This window comes from Lissotriton vulgaris, chromosome 3_1 (genome assembly GCF_964263255.1).
Source record: "Lissotriton vulgaris chromosome 3_1, aLisVul1.2, whole genome shotgun sequence".
Lineage (NCBI taxonomy): Eukaryota > Metazoa > Chordata > Amphibia > Caudata > Salamandridae > Lissotriton > Lissotriton vulgaris.
In genome coordinates, this window is record NC_141689.1 from 1,842,114,890 (window position 1) to 1,842,130,103 (window position 15,214).

Genomic DNA, 15,214 nt, shown 5'->3' on the forward strand with positions numbered 1-15,214 from the left:
AATTGTGATATGATTGACGTTCAAACACCTGTCATAAGCTGGACTTGTGGTCAAACAGTTCCTCATTAAAGTGGTATAAAAGAGTTGCCCACAGTCCACTCGACGGACCACCTTGCACCGTGAAACTTCTTGAGTCACGTGCTGTGTGATCCCGGTTAACTATTGTTCTCATTTTAGAATTCTTGTTTAAGGTTGCACATTCCTCATTGTATTTTGAAACGTATTTCTATCTTTGCATTACTATGATTATTAAGCTTCATTGCAATTGCATGGTTTTGCTCACCATTTCAAAATGGTCTTTGCTACGACTGGCTGTTTTATTGTATAACTAAGTATATCTTACCATTATTGTTCAAAATTGTAACCATTCTGATTCAGTTCCTGCTTCTAACACGTACGTTTTCTCATTTTCAATCGAGCGCCCCTGCACAAATTAAGCTGGTACAGTGCTCCCAGAGAAAACCACCCTTTAACATCTGGCGACCACGAATCGGACGTGCACAGCCCCAGCGGAAACGGAATCTGTTCCCTGTGACCACGGACGGAGATTGCCCTTCGGTGCCTCTTCCTGACTGAGCAGACACAGCACGCACTGGTAAATCAAAGAAAAAGAGTATATTTCTCTTTTATTGTCTTTGCCTTCTCCCGCTGCGCTGAACTCCAAGCCCATGATGGGAACGGACAAACTCACAGAGACTGGGAGCAATGCTATTTCGCTTCAGAACAAGATGGTAGGGAAAACAATTTAAAAATGGAGTTCTATTGCAAATGAAGACTGCTAGGACAAGGTTGTTGTTAACTAGGTTTACCTCTATCCAAATTGGTCTATGAGTTGCACCTGTGCTCTTTAGGCGAAGCATTACATTAGGGGCAGTGACCGTATCTAGATTATTCAAATATTCAATAGATGCTGGAAAATTATCATTACCTCAATGGAACCAAGACAGAGATCATTTTCTTTGTAGGAAATATAGGACTTTGGGCACTATTACAGCCATTATTTTGTCGAAACCCTTGCTTCCAATAAGGTTTAACAGCAGAGAGTATATATTGAATAAGACATGTCTTAAATGGTCAAGTCATCTCCCTCTGCTCCCCCTCCTCCCTCCATGTATCCCCACTAGGGCTTTCCCAATGTACAGCACTCCATTTCCAGCCAGCTAGGTTTTCAATTACAAATTACCAAACACTGCCCAAAATGTGGGTATCCACCTGGTCGGTGCCTTAAAGAGGATGATTCACATTTGTAGTACCTGGAGATCTCTACACTGGCATTCTCTTGGTCCCGCAGCTGATTTTAAGTTATAGCATTCAAGTGAATTTCTTTTTTTAAATTCAAATCTTTTTTATTGGAGAAAAGAACATAAGAAAAACAGAAAGATAAAGACAAAAATCATAGGACAAAAACTGCATACAATACGTACGGGTATGGCTGACACTGAAGTAGCTTGACAAATGAAGTATAAAATAACATTGTAAAGATGTACATTTATGACATTATACCTATATTGTAGAGCCAAGGAATTGTTCTACAAACTGAGTCAAATATACATGAAATAAATAAAGAATAAAATACACAGATACTTAAAAGGTATTTACCAAATAGCACATACACTGGTACTTTACGTTAAGAAATCGAATATAGCCCATACTGAGATCTTGTCGGTGTCGCAATACTACAATGTAGGGGGAAGCAAGCCATCAATTATGTCTCTCAAAGCATATTCGGGTCACATACATGCAAGTAAGAGAAACTAGTATTCCCTCTACGGAGTATCAAACGAAAAGGAGGAAGCATCCAGAGATTTCCAGAGTTTTTTAGTGGATGCACGCCAGGGGGAGGATTGCAGGGCATTATTGTCTACTCCTCTGATACAAGAGACCCATTCACGCCACATCCTAAAGGAGACTTCCTCAGCATTCTTCCACTTACACAGTATAACCTTACATGCTAAGGTGAGAAGCAGGTCTAGCAGTTGTCAATCATTCTCATTAGTCACAGTTGGGTCTAAAGCATCTAAAATGACATAGATAAATTCTCTCCGCGGCTTGATTTTAAAAATATGTTCTATGCAGTTGAAAATGTTATTCCAATAGTTGTTTAGGGAAGGGCAATTAAAAAACAAGGTGATAGGTCATCTTCAGCATGATTACAGTTCCAGCATTTTGGGGTATCTCACATTCAAGTGAATTTCAAGCTTATCGTAGTCTTTAAGAATCTATAGTGACCCACTAGACGCCATCAAATTTCTGTGTAGCTCTGGTCATTGACTTCTGCTCATTCCCTTATAAACTACTCACTTTGAATGGGAGAAGCTGCTTTCCAGTACAAGCTACCTTAATCTGTAACTCAACACCCCTCAGTATTCATGATTCCATAGAGGTACAATCAGCTAGAGGTCACATTACTTTATAATCCCTTGAGATATAACTGCCAAATTAGGTTGTACCTCACCGGAATACACAGTTTCTTAATTCAAAGCATTAAGGTACTTTATGGACAAAGGCACTCTGACCCACCATACCTGACATATTTGCTTGGCTTGACCCAAGTGCCTGAAGAATTAACTGAAGTTCTCGGACTGCAGCTGCAGCTTCTTCTCCACAGCACATGTCAGGTTCCATAACAAGCTCCATGAGGCCAACTCCTACCAAAAGGAAACATATTAGACTTCGAAACAGACTTTTTTACTTGGTACACTGAGATGTGTTAAAGAAAACAGTTAAATACAATGGCACTCAAAATATGGTTAATGCATGGCAGATTCCCTTTGACACCTGACCAACACTCTTCTTTGATATATGGACTGTGAGCAGCAAAGTGGGGTTAACTGGGGTGGAATAAAGAAATAATCTAGAAAAGGAGTAAAGTATACTTAGAGCCATATTCAGTGCACAAAAAGCTTGCATTAAATGTTACAGCAAGTGCCAAATTCACCTTAAAGAGCATTAAAGATTCAGTTTTCAAATTACCCTTTTAATGGGATTGAAAGAAGCTGTAAAGACAAAATCAGAAAGAAATACTCTGGTATGTGATGTAATTCAAAGGGAAGTAATGAAAGCCACAACACCGTGTCACAAGGCAGTGAATGAACAGCCTGCATTTTGCAAAGATAATGCAGGAAATGAGAGGGAATGTGTTGTAGTCTTCCTTTACCTGCTGCACTCTCCTTTCAGTAGTTCTCTGCCTACCTGCTCAGCTTGTGATGAGGTCATGTAGAATGTTGGAGTGTGTTTTTATGAGCGGAGTGTCAGTTGATCTGGACGGCTGAGCAGCTAGGAGGCTGCTCCTGGTGGGGCATTTTATGGTACTTATTGACATCTAAAGGATTTACTATCTTCCTGTAACTTAAGAATAAACATACTTGATGTAACTACAAGACCCTGACTGCGCATTTTACAATACTGGCGACGAGGTGAAAAGGACTACGTGTGGCTGAAGGATTATTGGATTACCCTGCAACTAAGGACTTGTGTATTACTGCAACTAAGAACTCTACTTCAAAAGAACAAGATTACTTGAAACTGCATGGACTTGTACATAAGAAACTGAAGAAGCGCATGTAAGAGAAGCAAGCTGGCTGTCCACATGCCCCACCAGTGACCATAGACCGGTCGGCCCCAACGTGGATGTGCCAGTGCTTGTTGAACTTGGGTGAGTGTTCCCCAAATGAGTGACTTGATTAATAGAGTGTGATCGGTGGCCTGAAGGAATCACATTGTGTGCTGAAAGCAGATGTTGACTGTCTTGGGAAAATTACAAATGTGAGCTGTCACGTCATGTGCCTGTAACTTTTCCCAGTGTTAAACACGCAGCGTTTGTGTTAAATAGCTGCGCAATGAGGTTGGATTATTTCAAGTGTACAGCATGCAGCGCTGTGTGAGCATACCTCACCCGAAAGTCCAGTCCATGTAAGGATGAGCGATACCTCACCCGAAAATCCACTACGTAGCGTCTCACCCAAAGTCCAGAAAATATTTGTCAGAATCAGAGTTACCACTGCAGCAGTACCACATTCGCAGTAATGACAACCCAGTTAGAAATGACCACATGCGAGGAGTCAGCACCAACAAGGATACAGCAAACCCAACTTGGATTAGAAAAGAAAAACGCTGCATCCGTTGAAAAGAGCGAATGATGAAGTGTCTGGACATCGTAAAAGTACTTGGAACATCAAACAAGTCAAAATCCATCACAAACCAATCTCCAACGTCGTGTTTAAAATCAAAACAAAGAAATCCATCCCAAAGTGCTAAAATGTGTGGTATGTTTTATTTCATGGCGTTATCAAGGGGGTAGGATGAGATGTGTGGTATGTTTTCTTTCATGCATCTTTCTTCACTCTTATTTGTTGTTCCACTACACTACTTCCTTACATTTGTCTGTTATGGTCTTCATAGCAATCGGAGGTGATGTACCCTTTCTTTTTACTGCATCCTCCTGTGCTCTAACGTGTGTCTAACAGCTTCACACTTTTTATTTGTTTTTCATATTATAATGGGGGAGATGTGTTGTAGTCTTCCTTTACCTGCTGCACTCTCCTTTCAGTAGTTCTCTGCCTACCTGCTCAGCTTGTGATGAGGTCATGTAGAATGTTGGAGTGTGTTTGTATGAGCGGAGTGTCAGTTGATCTGGACGGCTGAGCAGCTAGGAGGCTGCTCCTGGTGGGGCATTTTATGGTACTTATTGACATCTAAAGGATTTACTATCTTCCTGTAACTTAGGAATAAACGTACTTGATGTAACTACAAGACCCTGACTGCGCATCTTTCATCATTACAATAGAATGGATATGGGTAGCAGTGAGGAGAGAATCACAAAAATCGAGAGGTACCCTTACAACAGTAGGGGACAGGGTTCACTATAACATAATTAAAAACATATCCCCCACGTGCCAATACCGAAACCTTGTTAAAATACTCACTTCTCTCACTCAACATACCTTAATCATTGTATAAACTCATAAAACTGAACCCAAATATATGTGTTAATGTATGTTATTTATTATATCATACCAGTATACAATTAAAACCACTTTAGAAAGATTAAAAAACACTGTTGTTTCAAATAGACATAGGTATTTGTCTTTTCTCTTCAAAACACCTCCTATTCCTTTCTGTGTCAATGTATTTCATGCAACAAGTGTCATAGGTTGAGAAACAATTTTTTTAAAAAATATTTAAAAAACACATATATATTATACAATCTATTAAAATAGTACAGCTATCAAAGATTTTAAAATTAATGCTGAAAAGCATATAGTTGTTGATGCGGTGTTTCGGTGGATGAAATTTGATATAACCACCTTCTTCAGGACTCTAATATATGACAAAAGTCATCTGTTTATTGGTCAGGGTTAACACATGGTCACTGATATACTTCTCAATGGGTTAATGTTCTACTTAAAAATGATCCCTAATCTTTCTACAGTATCCTTTTAATATCCTCTCCAGTTAACTCTGCTGCTAATAGAGGGGATAACCTCTTAATTCAATCCTTTACCACGTATCTCAATTTTTCATGCGTGGTGAATGTGTGCAGTTTAAAAGGACAACTATTCTTATTCTAAAGTTGCCTTATCTCTCACTCTGATAAATGAACTGTGCAATGAGATTCTGGGATGTTGTACAGAGTGCAGATAAAGAGTACTGGTGTGAAAGGTGATGTTTTCCTTTCTACCACCTGAAAATTTAACATACTTTTTAGAAGTTACATTCTTCCGGGGCTAGGTTGTAGAGCTTATTATTCCTCAATGGATAACATCTTGAATTCAGTAACTTTGGTAAGAAAGTTCTATTAAACGAAATTCACAGCATGTAGAGGTAATGTAGCCTGAAAAGCTCAATAGTACAGTTAGTTATGTCTTCTCTACAGTAACATTAACTGTTGTCTTACTAAGTTCAGGTGAGTGCTTAAGAACAGGCACCCACTTATCTGACTGGAATTCCTATCTTTCACATTTTCTTTGCACTTCATTGGTGCTTAGACCTCGGCTGCTACTCTAAAGAATTGCCCCCATGAGTATAACTATCTCTGAACAGCTCTGGCAGAACCCCACTTCTGTAAAATAGTAGGGTAGGGACTAAACCATAGAGCAAAGCATGGCAGAATGTCTACAGTAGAGAAAACCTTAGGGGTGGGGGGAGGGGTTGAAATCTCCTTCATTGCACAATGGGAATAAGGAGCCAGACGATACATGAATCAACATTCAGAGAGAGCTCTGTAGCGGATATAGAAACCACCACCTAAGAACAGGAACTGGATCACAGTAAGCCTGGGCGTTTAGCACCATTTTCCGTGATGTAGTTACCAATGGCCGACTACTTTTAATCCTTGTGATTGACCTACTCCCAAGAAAAGGTTGCTAGCTCTGTCAACAGAGGAAGCGGTTGCTGGTGCATGGAAACCCTGAGAACCAGCCCTTTTAACTAACTGGGTGTGGAAATGTTCAGTTGTTTATTTTTCAGCTTATATATTTTTGTTTGGTTGTTGCCTATGTACCGCGTGCATTCCTCTGAGGAAAGTCTTGCTATATGGGTCAAGTTACCAAAGATAAATCAGGAATTTCCCATGGAAAGTGGTTTACATTTAGTCAGCAGACTGGATCTTGCGTCTGCTCATGAACATCTCAAATCAAACTGAGGTCTAGCTCAAACATCCCCTTTAGGCAGCTTGTGGGTAGAGATACATTTGTTTTTTTTACGTAATTTGCTTCTTTCTGTTCAGTTTTTCTATTGAATCTAATGTAAATACATACAGTTGTACAGGCCTGCCCATATGCTGAACATTTTCATGAAGGCAAGGACTAATTGTAAAAAGATTATGTTGTTAACCCATACAGATGAGAGTCAGTCTCATTGTAAAGTCATACATTTTCCAACTTTTTAATGTTGTACAAAATCGTGTTTCAGAATTCAGAAAGCTAATGTGCAAATTAAGTGAAAACCGACAAACACTATGCGTGAATCTTTTAAAAAGGTGCAGCACATTCCTTAAAACAATAAATAGTTGGTATCTTCTAACCTTGTGCAAAAGATATCACAGTCTCTGAGATAGCAAGGAAGATTTTCTGCCTGAGATACACCAACTTTAGTATCATCATGATAGATATAATTTGCACCAAGGAAAATGAGAGCCTTCACTGGGGAAACAAGAAGAACGACATGTGTTTGTTTAACTGATTCATGCCTTAGTAGAGGTAAAATAGGCTGTAGGAGAATCGGAGACATTGTCTTTCGATATAAAACAAGAATCCCTGTTTGCCATCATTGATTCTGCACCACAGTCCACTAGCCCTCTTACATTTAACCCACTGTTAGAACCATCGGGGACACCTACCAGCCCTGTTCAAGTCAATGAGTGTCTGGCTCCTTTCTTCGTCGTGGAGGCTCTTTCCGCTGTCCTGCTCCAGCTGGATCTGCTTGATCCTCACAGTTCTGGTCGCCATTTGGTTCCACTTTTTTCCAGTTTGTATGCGGTATGTCAGTTTACCATTAGCAGCAATAGGAAGCCTTTGTTGAGTGATCTGATACCCAGCCTGCAGAAGATGTTTTATATTTAATTTAGGTTTCAAGATGTGCATTTGCGACACGTTGACATGTTTGAACTCACAAAGTGAACACAGTCAAAAAGCGAAGCACACAGTTTGGACCTTCACTGGTTTGAGGTTTTCTACCAATGCCCAGCTTGAACAGATGTCTGTTTCATTAATTTCTGATGGGGAAACCTTATATTGTCATAGACCATCTTACATAATTTAGCAATCTTTGTGGCCAATAAAAGCTAACATTTTTGAAAACTTTAGAAGATGGAGACAATTTAACTCACGGTTGAGGGAAGGTACATTTTTGGTTAAGACCGATAAACCTATTCAAAGGAATAGAAGGTATGTTTGTGCCTACTAAGACTTTTTTTTAAAGAACAGTGGAAGATTTGTGCATTGTTTGAGTGCATTACACCTAGCTTTACACACGCTTTTTAAATTGCTAAAGCTTGACTTAAAGTAGGACTGGGGCTTCACTGCCAGATGTCTTTGCCTCTGCCATTTTAAGCGATCACATGTTGCAAGTCATACCAAATGCAATGGACTATCATTAACAGAAGGCTTCTATTAGTCTAAGCTGCTATCAGTGACACTTACCTTTAAGCTGCAAAAAAGGCATACAACCTTTGAAATGTTTTTCAATCTTATGGAATAGTAGTACATTATAACAGTAATATTCAAAGACATTGCGCCAAATGAGAAAATATCCAAAGTGATAAATAAATAAAAAATTGTAAGGCATTGCATGTAACAAGAAAGAAGGCAAAGTATGCATTATGGTACAGTAAGCCAAGGAGATCCATATTATCTACACTACTCCTTCACTTTGAATTCTAAATATAATTACAACACAATGATGTAAGAGTTTTAAATGTTCTGGTCTCCATGGATTTGACCTTTTCTTAATTTCAGTTCATGTTGTAGAATGTTTCATTCCTTCTTCCCGTTCTGAGTGTTGGGATGAAGGAGCCACCAACAGCTTTGAATGCTTTTGTTAGGTTCCTATGAAGTAGAGGAGGACTCTTGGTTGGAGAACAAAAAAGAATATATTTTGACATCCTCATTTCTGTCGGAGTACGTTCCTACTTTCAGTCTCATGCTCGCTTTCACAGCAGAACTCGCTAACATTTCAAAGGCCAGTACTAAACGGAAAGAGAACAAGCATTGGTTAAGCCAATAGATCTTGACAATCTGAGAGTTTTTGACTTTGCCAATGTCTTTTAGTCATGTTGCACAGCAGCATCGCTGAAAGTTAGTGATGTAGTGGAGAGGAAAGTGGAGTGGAGAGGCGCAGGGTGGACTGGTGCACAGTAGAGAGGAGTGGTGTAGCGCGGAGTGGTGTAGAGTAGAGAGGAGTATTGCTAAATGGAGTAACGAAGAGTAGAGTGGAGTAGAGTAGCATAGTGTGGATTGGCACAGAGTTGCATGCCGTACAGTAAAGTGGAATGCTGTGGTTTAGAAGGGGGTGGAGTGGCTTTGAATGGGGTGGAGTAGAGTGGCACAGAATTGCGTGGCCTAGGGTGATATGGCGTAGAGCAGAATAGAGTGAAATGGCATAGAACAGAATGGAGAAGGTTAAAGTGAAATGGAGTGGAGATAGAGAGAAGTGACAAAGTAGAATGGCATAAAGTGGCTTAGTGTGGAGTACAGTGGCGTACAGTAGAGAAGAGTAGAGTGAAATAGAGTAGAGTGGAATAGAGTGGAGTGGCACAGAGTGGAAAGGAAGGGAGGGGCGTAGTGTGGAATGGAGTGGCATAGAGCAGAGAGACGTAGAGTGCCATAAAGGAAAGTGGGGTACAGTGGCATTGTGTGGAGTAGAGTAGTGTAGAGTAAAGAGCAGTGGTGTAGATTAGAGTGGAGTGGTGTTGAGTAGAAAGGAGTAGTGATGAGTGTGGGGTAGAGTAGAGAGGCGTGCCATAGAGTGGAGTGGCATAGGGCAGAGGGCAGAGTAGCATTGAGTAGACTGGTGCAGAGTGGCATGTTATGTTATGTTAATAACTTTTATTAGGCGCACAGCTGCCCCAGCGAAGGGGCGTCCTGGCGCCTGATCAGGTACACAACACAACAGGTCAAAGCTGAGGAGAAGAGAAATCAATTAGCAGAGGCAAACAGGATAGAGCAGAGCAGTGTAGAGCTGAGCAGTATAGAGCAGAGCAAGCATAGCAGTAGCGTAGAGTGGCTTAGAACTGAGTGGCGTGGAGTGAAGTAGAGTAGAGTAAAGTGATGTGGTGTGGTGTAGAGTGGCGTAGAACGGGGTGGGGTGGAGTGGCGTAGAGTGGGGTGAAGTAGTGTCGCGTAGAGAGGCATGGTGCAGAGTGACATGGCATAGCGTAAAGAAGAGTGGCATAGAGTAAAGTGTCGGAGAATAGAATGGATCGGCGTAGAGTGCAATGGAGTGGCATAGAGTGGAATGGAGTGGCATAGAGTGGAATGGAGTGGCATAGAGTGGAATGGAATGGTGTAGAGTATGATGGTGTCGAGTAGAGTGCCTTACAGTGCCATAACTTAAGGTGGTGTAGAGTGAAGACGAGTGGAGGAGAATGGTGTGGCATAGAGTGGGGTGGTGTGGAGTACAGTGGCATATAGTAACACAACAGAGTGGCATACAGTGACACAACACAGTGGCACGGCGGAGTGGAGTGACAGAGTAGAGTGGTGCGGAGTGGCATGGAGTGATGTTGAATGGAGTAGAGTAAGGTGGCACAGAGAGCTGTAGAACGGCATTTTGTGGAGTGGGGTAGAGTGGCATGAAATGGTGTGAAGTGGCATAGAGTTGAGTGGCGTAGTCAAGTGGGATGGCGTAGAGTGCAGGGAATGAAATGGGGTAGTGTGAAGTGGCATCACGTAGAGTGGCGTAGAGTGGAGTAGATTGTAGTGGATTAGAGCAGATTGGAGTACAGTAGAGTGGTGTGGAGTGGAGTAGAGTGGTGCTGAGTGGAGTTAGAGTGGCATGGTGCAGAGTGGAGTAGATTGGAGTCGTGTAAAGTAGAGTGGATTGGCATAGAGTAGAGTGGCGAATAGTAGAGTGGGGTGTAGTGGAAGACTGTACATTAGTACAGTTGTGGGTATAAGTAATGAAAGAGTTGATAGAGACGGCAGATAGGGTGAATACAACATAAATAAAAGCAGCAGAACATCTGAAAAATTTAAATTGCTGGAAAGACCGTGCAAATACATGCAGTCATGAATTATTTATAAACAAAACCCAATGTAAAATAAAACTGCACTTTTGAAACCATTCTTCAAAATAAAAGTGCATCTTTTGAAAGCATTCGTCACTCTTAATTGCAGCTAGGGTAAAAGCAACATAAATAAGAAGCAGTATGCGAGTGTTACAAGGAGGAAAGCCCATTGCAAGTCTAAGATTAATATCGAAACGCTAGAAAAAAACCTATGCGTTGCAAAAAGACAAGGAAGAAAAAAGAAGAGGAAGAACACCTAACTCAGTCCATGCTCCAGGGAGAAGCTAACACAAGAAAGGAAGGGGAGCCTACAGGGAAATAAGCAATCGAAAGATACAAATGAGTGACAATGAAAACTAAAATGGCATATTCTGGTTGAGCTGTAAGCCCAATGAGCAGTAAACAATACGCCTAACAGCACAGCGTGTGTACTGTGTAGGCGAGAACTGAAAAGGGGCAGAAGAAACAAATAAAATTGAAAGTACTAATAAAATCTATGCGCATCATGGAGAGAGGGGAGGAGGAAGGGAGGAAGGATCAAATAAAAAAGAAAGATCCAAAAAGAAAGAAGGTTAAAAAAAGAAAGGATCAAAGGAGGGAAGGAAAGGAAGAAAGAAAGAAAAAGAGTTAGGGTTGCAAAGATAGCTAGAGCACACTCATGAGCTTGTATTCAGGGTTCATGTGAGCTACTGTTTGTATTACTGCTGTCCTTCAAAAGGCTGTGTTCTCCACAACTTTTTCAGACTAGTCCAAGAGTTTTTGCACTATCGTTATTGCAGTGTGTAGGTGTTCATACAGACTCTTACTTCACAGACACATGACACAAAGAATGTTGACTATTCATAGAATACACAGCACCAGAGGAACAAAGGTTGCATTACATATTGGGATACCATACTCAGAATCAACCCACTGAGCTATCTCATCAGCACACAAATATATCACTGTAATGAGCTGTCTACCTGGCTCATGAATGTATACATAACTACATTCTTAATGGATTATTTCACAACATTCAAAACTATCCATTATATTGTAAATTCGCAAGATAACTGTAATTCCATTTTCAGAAACTGAAGTACCCGCAACTTTCTTGTTTTTTTCCTAAGAGTGTCAGTATAAAATCTGGATATTAAAACTCTAATTACACCTCACCTATGTTTCAAAAAAATAAATAAAAAGTGTGCTGCAAATTAGATACAATAAAGGTTGGTTTTCCTTCTGGGCAAAGTAAATTAAAGAACAATTGAAGGAACCGAGTCCAGGATAAACAGTTCTGCGGAATTGTCCACTTATTAATTCACAATATATGATATCAAAGCTTTCGGTTTATGTATCCAATTACATTAGATAGATTTAATTACATTGCACTGTGTGTAAACCAAAAAGTGAATAACTTTATTCTGAACACTTTCAAAAGAACACAACCTGGTGTGCTGTGAAACAGCAGCAGTAAGATAAACAAAGGCTACACCAAAAGGAATGTGCAACAGCTTTCATTGGCAGTAGACAAGAACTGATAAAACTGGAATGTGCCCTGTGCACATAACCAAAACGTCCTGCTATGCCATCAGGCTATAAATACAAAGGCAACACTAAAGTCATTATAAGTAAAAATAGTAACACCGGCACTGATGTAACCACCTTGTGGGCAGATGTGCTCATTCCGAAAGATCAAAATGTAGTCACTCAAAGTGATGGTGACCCGTGGCCTGCATAGGATTATCCTTGCTCCATCCTGTAAACTGCAGTAAGTGGACACAAAATATGAATGACACAACAGCAAACCTATGGATGAAGAAGGATGGCTGAAAGCCCCTTTAAGTAAGTATATCATATACATTATTTTAGTAAAAGCAAAAGATTTTGTTTAGCACTAGACCTGAAAAATAGAAGTGCTTTGACATTATCTGACACCCTACCACCTTTGGGTGTAGTAATAGCATCCACCCTTCGTTTTCCACTAATGGATTAGTATAACAGATAATATTGGCACACAGTAAAATCAATACTAAAGTTATATGGAGTGTTCTGTCTATATGCGTTTCTTGTGGTTTCAATGTTGTCATCAGTAGGTAAACAATATTGTTCCTTTTAATTTATAGGATACTAACCAACAGTTGGCAACAAACTTGTTTAGTCCTATGGGCTTTCTCAAGGCTTCAAATCCAATACAGATACATTTAGGCGATTTCAGTTTTACAAACAACTGGATTAATTACTTTACAATTCGTAAAATATTGATCCAATATTTCTCTGTAAGGGTTTCTTTGAAGAAAAGAGGGCACATCACCGAAGAAGGAAATTGTTGCTTTATAAGAGAAGAGATATATAATCTTCCATAGTCGTAAGGAAACAAGACATGCCATCTTAAGTTCTGTGTGTCTGCATGCCACAGTATGCAAAGGGAAAAGTCCTGCTTACCCCCAATGTGGTAACATTCAGAAGAGTAGACAAGCATAAGTTGTAGACAATAAAAGTTGCTGTAATTAGTTTCTGTTTGATATCGTAAAATTGAACCCATTTTGGCGTCATGCATCTGTGCACTAAACGGTGTTATCTATGAATGATAACATTATAATATGTATACAAATACCACACCAAGCATTTCACTTGATGAATGTGAATAAAAGGGCTTTGTGACAGGTTGATGGCTTGTGGCTGTTATCTTATTAAGTGAAAGGAACCATATTGCTCATCAGCTGACGACAACATTCAAATCAGAAGAAAAGGTCTATGGACTCATAGCGTTGATTTTGCTGTGCTCCAATGTCACCTGTTACACTCTCTCTGCAGTTTCTCAGTTAGACAATTGAGCTCTTTTTCTCCTCATATCTTACCGAAACAATCAGCATATCTCACACCTCATTTCTTTCATTTTAAGCACCCTCTTTTCACTCTCTCCTGCACACACTTCTTTGCATTTCCTTCACTTCCTTCACCTCCACACACAGAGCATCTGCTCGTCGAAAAGGACTGCATTTTCTTTATCTTTCGCTCTGACAATATTTTGACAGTTTTGTACCTCCTTCACACACTTCTGCTTATAATCCCAATTAAAACTGGCATACCTGAGCTTTGCTCTGTGCCCTTTGCAGAGAGACAAATGATTGGAAGAGCATGTATTCCACTTCTGTTCATAACTCAGGGAACTCTTAGAAATGCACACTGCGTTCCTCCTGAACTCCACTGATCTTTATTGTGGCCCACCTACAAAAATGAACTCAGAGACATTCAGGTGACACTGTTCACAGTGCACTGCATACATGAGAAATATTTTGCAAGAAGAAAACTACACAAACACTACTGGAAAAAAACATCTACTTCAAGTGGAAGTAAAACCTGAAATATGAACTGGAACAACATCGCTCTCCCTAGGGTGAGAGGCAGCGTTTGCTTTTGCTGGTTGTGGATGTCATCAGTGGTGTGGCACAAAGAGAAAACAAGGAAAATCAAGAGAAAGGGGACAGTGCACTGTTGTTAGGAACACCCCTGCGGTTGAGCAGGAGCCATGAAGTTACAGGTCAAAAATTTACCCTATCAGAGACAACAGAGCAATTGAGACAGAACAGTACAGTAAGGTGGAGGTTCCACTCAGGCTGCCTTATGAGCTACCACTCACAACAAACCCCTTACGCTGAGAATTGCAGCAACGAAGAAAGAGGCAGTAACATCGAGAATCTCCTACACCATGGCGCCAATAAAATGTCAGAGGGAGCCTAACACACTTACCAAATGGAAGTCTGAGTGGCTGGTACCAGCTCTCACTAGAACATCTATTATAACCCAAGTTTATCCGTCTGTCAATCTCTTGCCTGTTTCAAGGGTGGTTGTTATTTTGTGGGGAGGGGGAAGCTGACAGCTTAGTTGGGGGAAGGGAAAAGAAGGAGGAATTGAGAACATTTATAGGCTACGTTTGTACAACACTCCCACAAGAGACAAATCTAGAGACTGTAACCACCAACATAACCCTGATGATGCCAAACCTTTCTATTATAACTGATAATGTCAGGGACTAATAGATCATTAAAGATGCAAAAATGGATTCTACACAAGTTGTCACTGTTGGGGTAAAAATAAAGGGCTTTGAGAAAACTCATTTACTTCAGAAAGAATCAAAACATCTTAACTCCAAAGGTTTCCAATTGCAATACTTCTCTACAGTGGGAAGAAAAATAGCAATTGGTAGTGGAACAGCTGAATTGGACAAGGATGGCAGTGACAAGGATGGCAGTGAAGTGCATGCTGAATGGGCAGGGGTTCCTAACAATAGCTTCAATTTATAGTCCTAACCAGAACTAGGAGCAGTTTCTTAGCCAGACAATACAAAGACTAAGAGCATGGGCTGCAGAACCCATCATAATAGGAGGCGACTTCAATTTGGTTATTAATGTGGAACTAGATAGAAGTAAGTTTGGAGCAGATTTTCAGCAAAAGGCAAGACCCAAATGGAGGAGTTTGGGCCTCAGGTGTTTGGAAAGCTAGACA

At 40.4% G+C, this 15,214-nt stretch overlaps 1 protein-coding gene across 1 annotated transcript in view; it reads right to left on the reverse strand.

Moving 5' to 3' along the window:
• Positions 1 to 15,214, reverse strand: part of GATB (glutamyl-tRNA amidotransferase subunit B) — a 596,207-nt gene that overhangs the window by 314,366 nt on the left and 266,627 nt on the right. Inside the window, exons 4-5 of the mRNA XM_086962296.1 lie at positions 7,340 to 7,538; positions 2,526 to 2,648 (exon numbers count right to left, since the gene is read on the reverse strand). Coding sequence (XP_086818422.1) covers positions 2,526 to 2,648; positions 7,340 to 7,538 — 322 coding nt within the window. The remainder of the gene's footprint in view (positions 1 to 2,525; positions 2,649 to 7,339; positions 7,539 to 15,214) is intronic.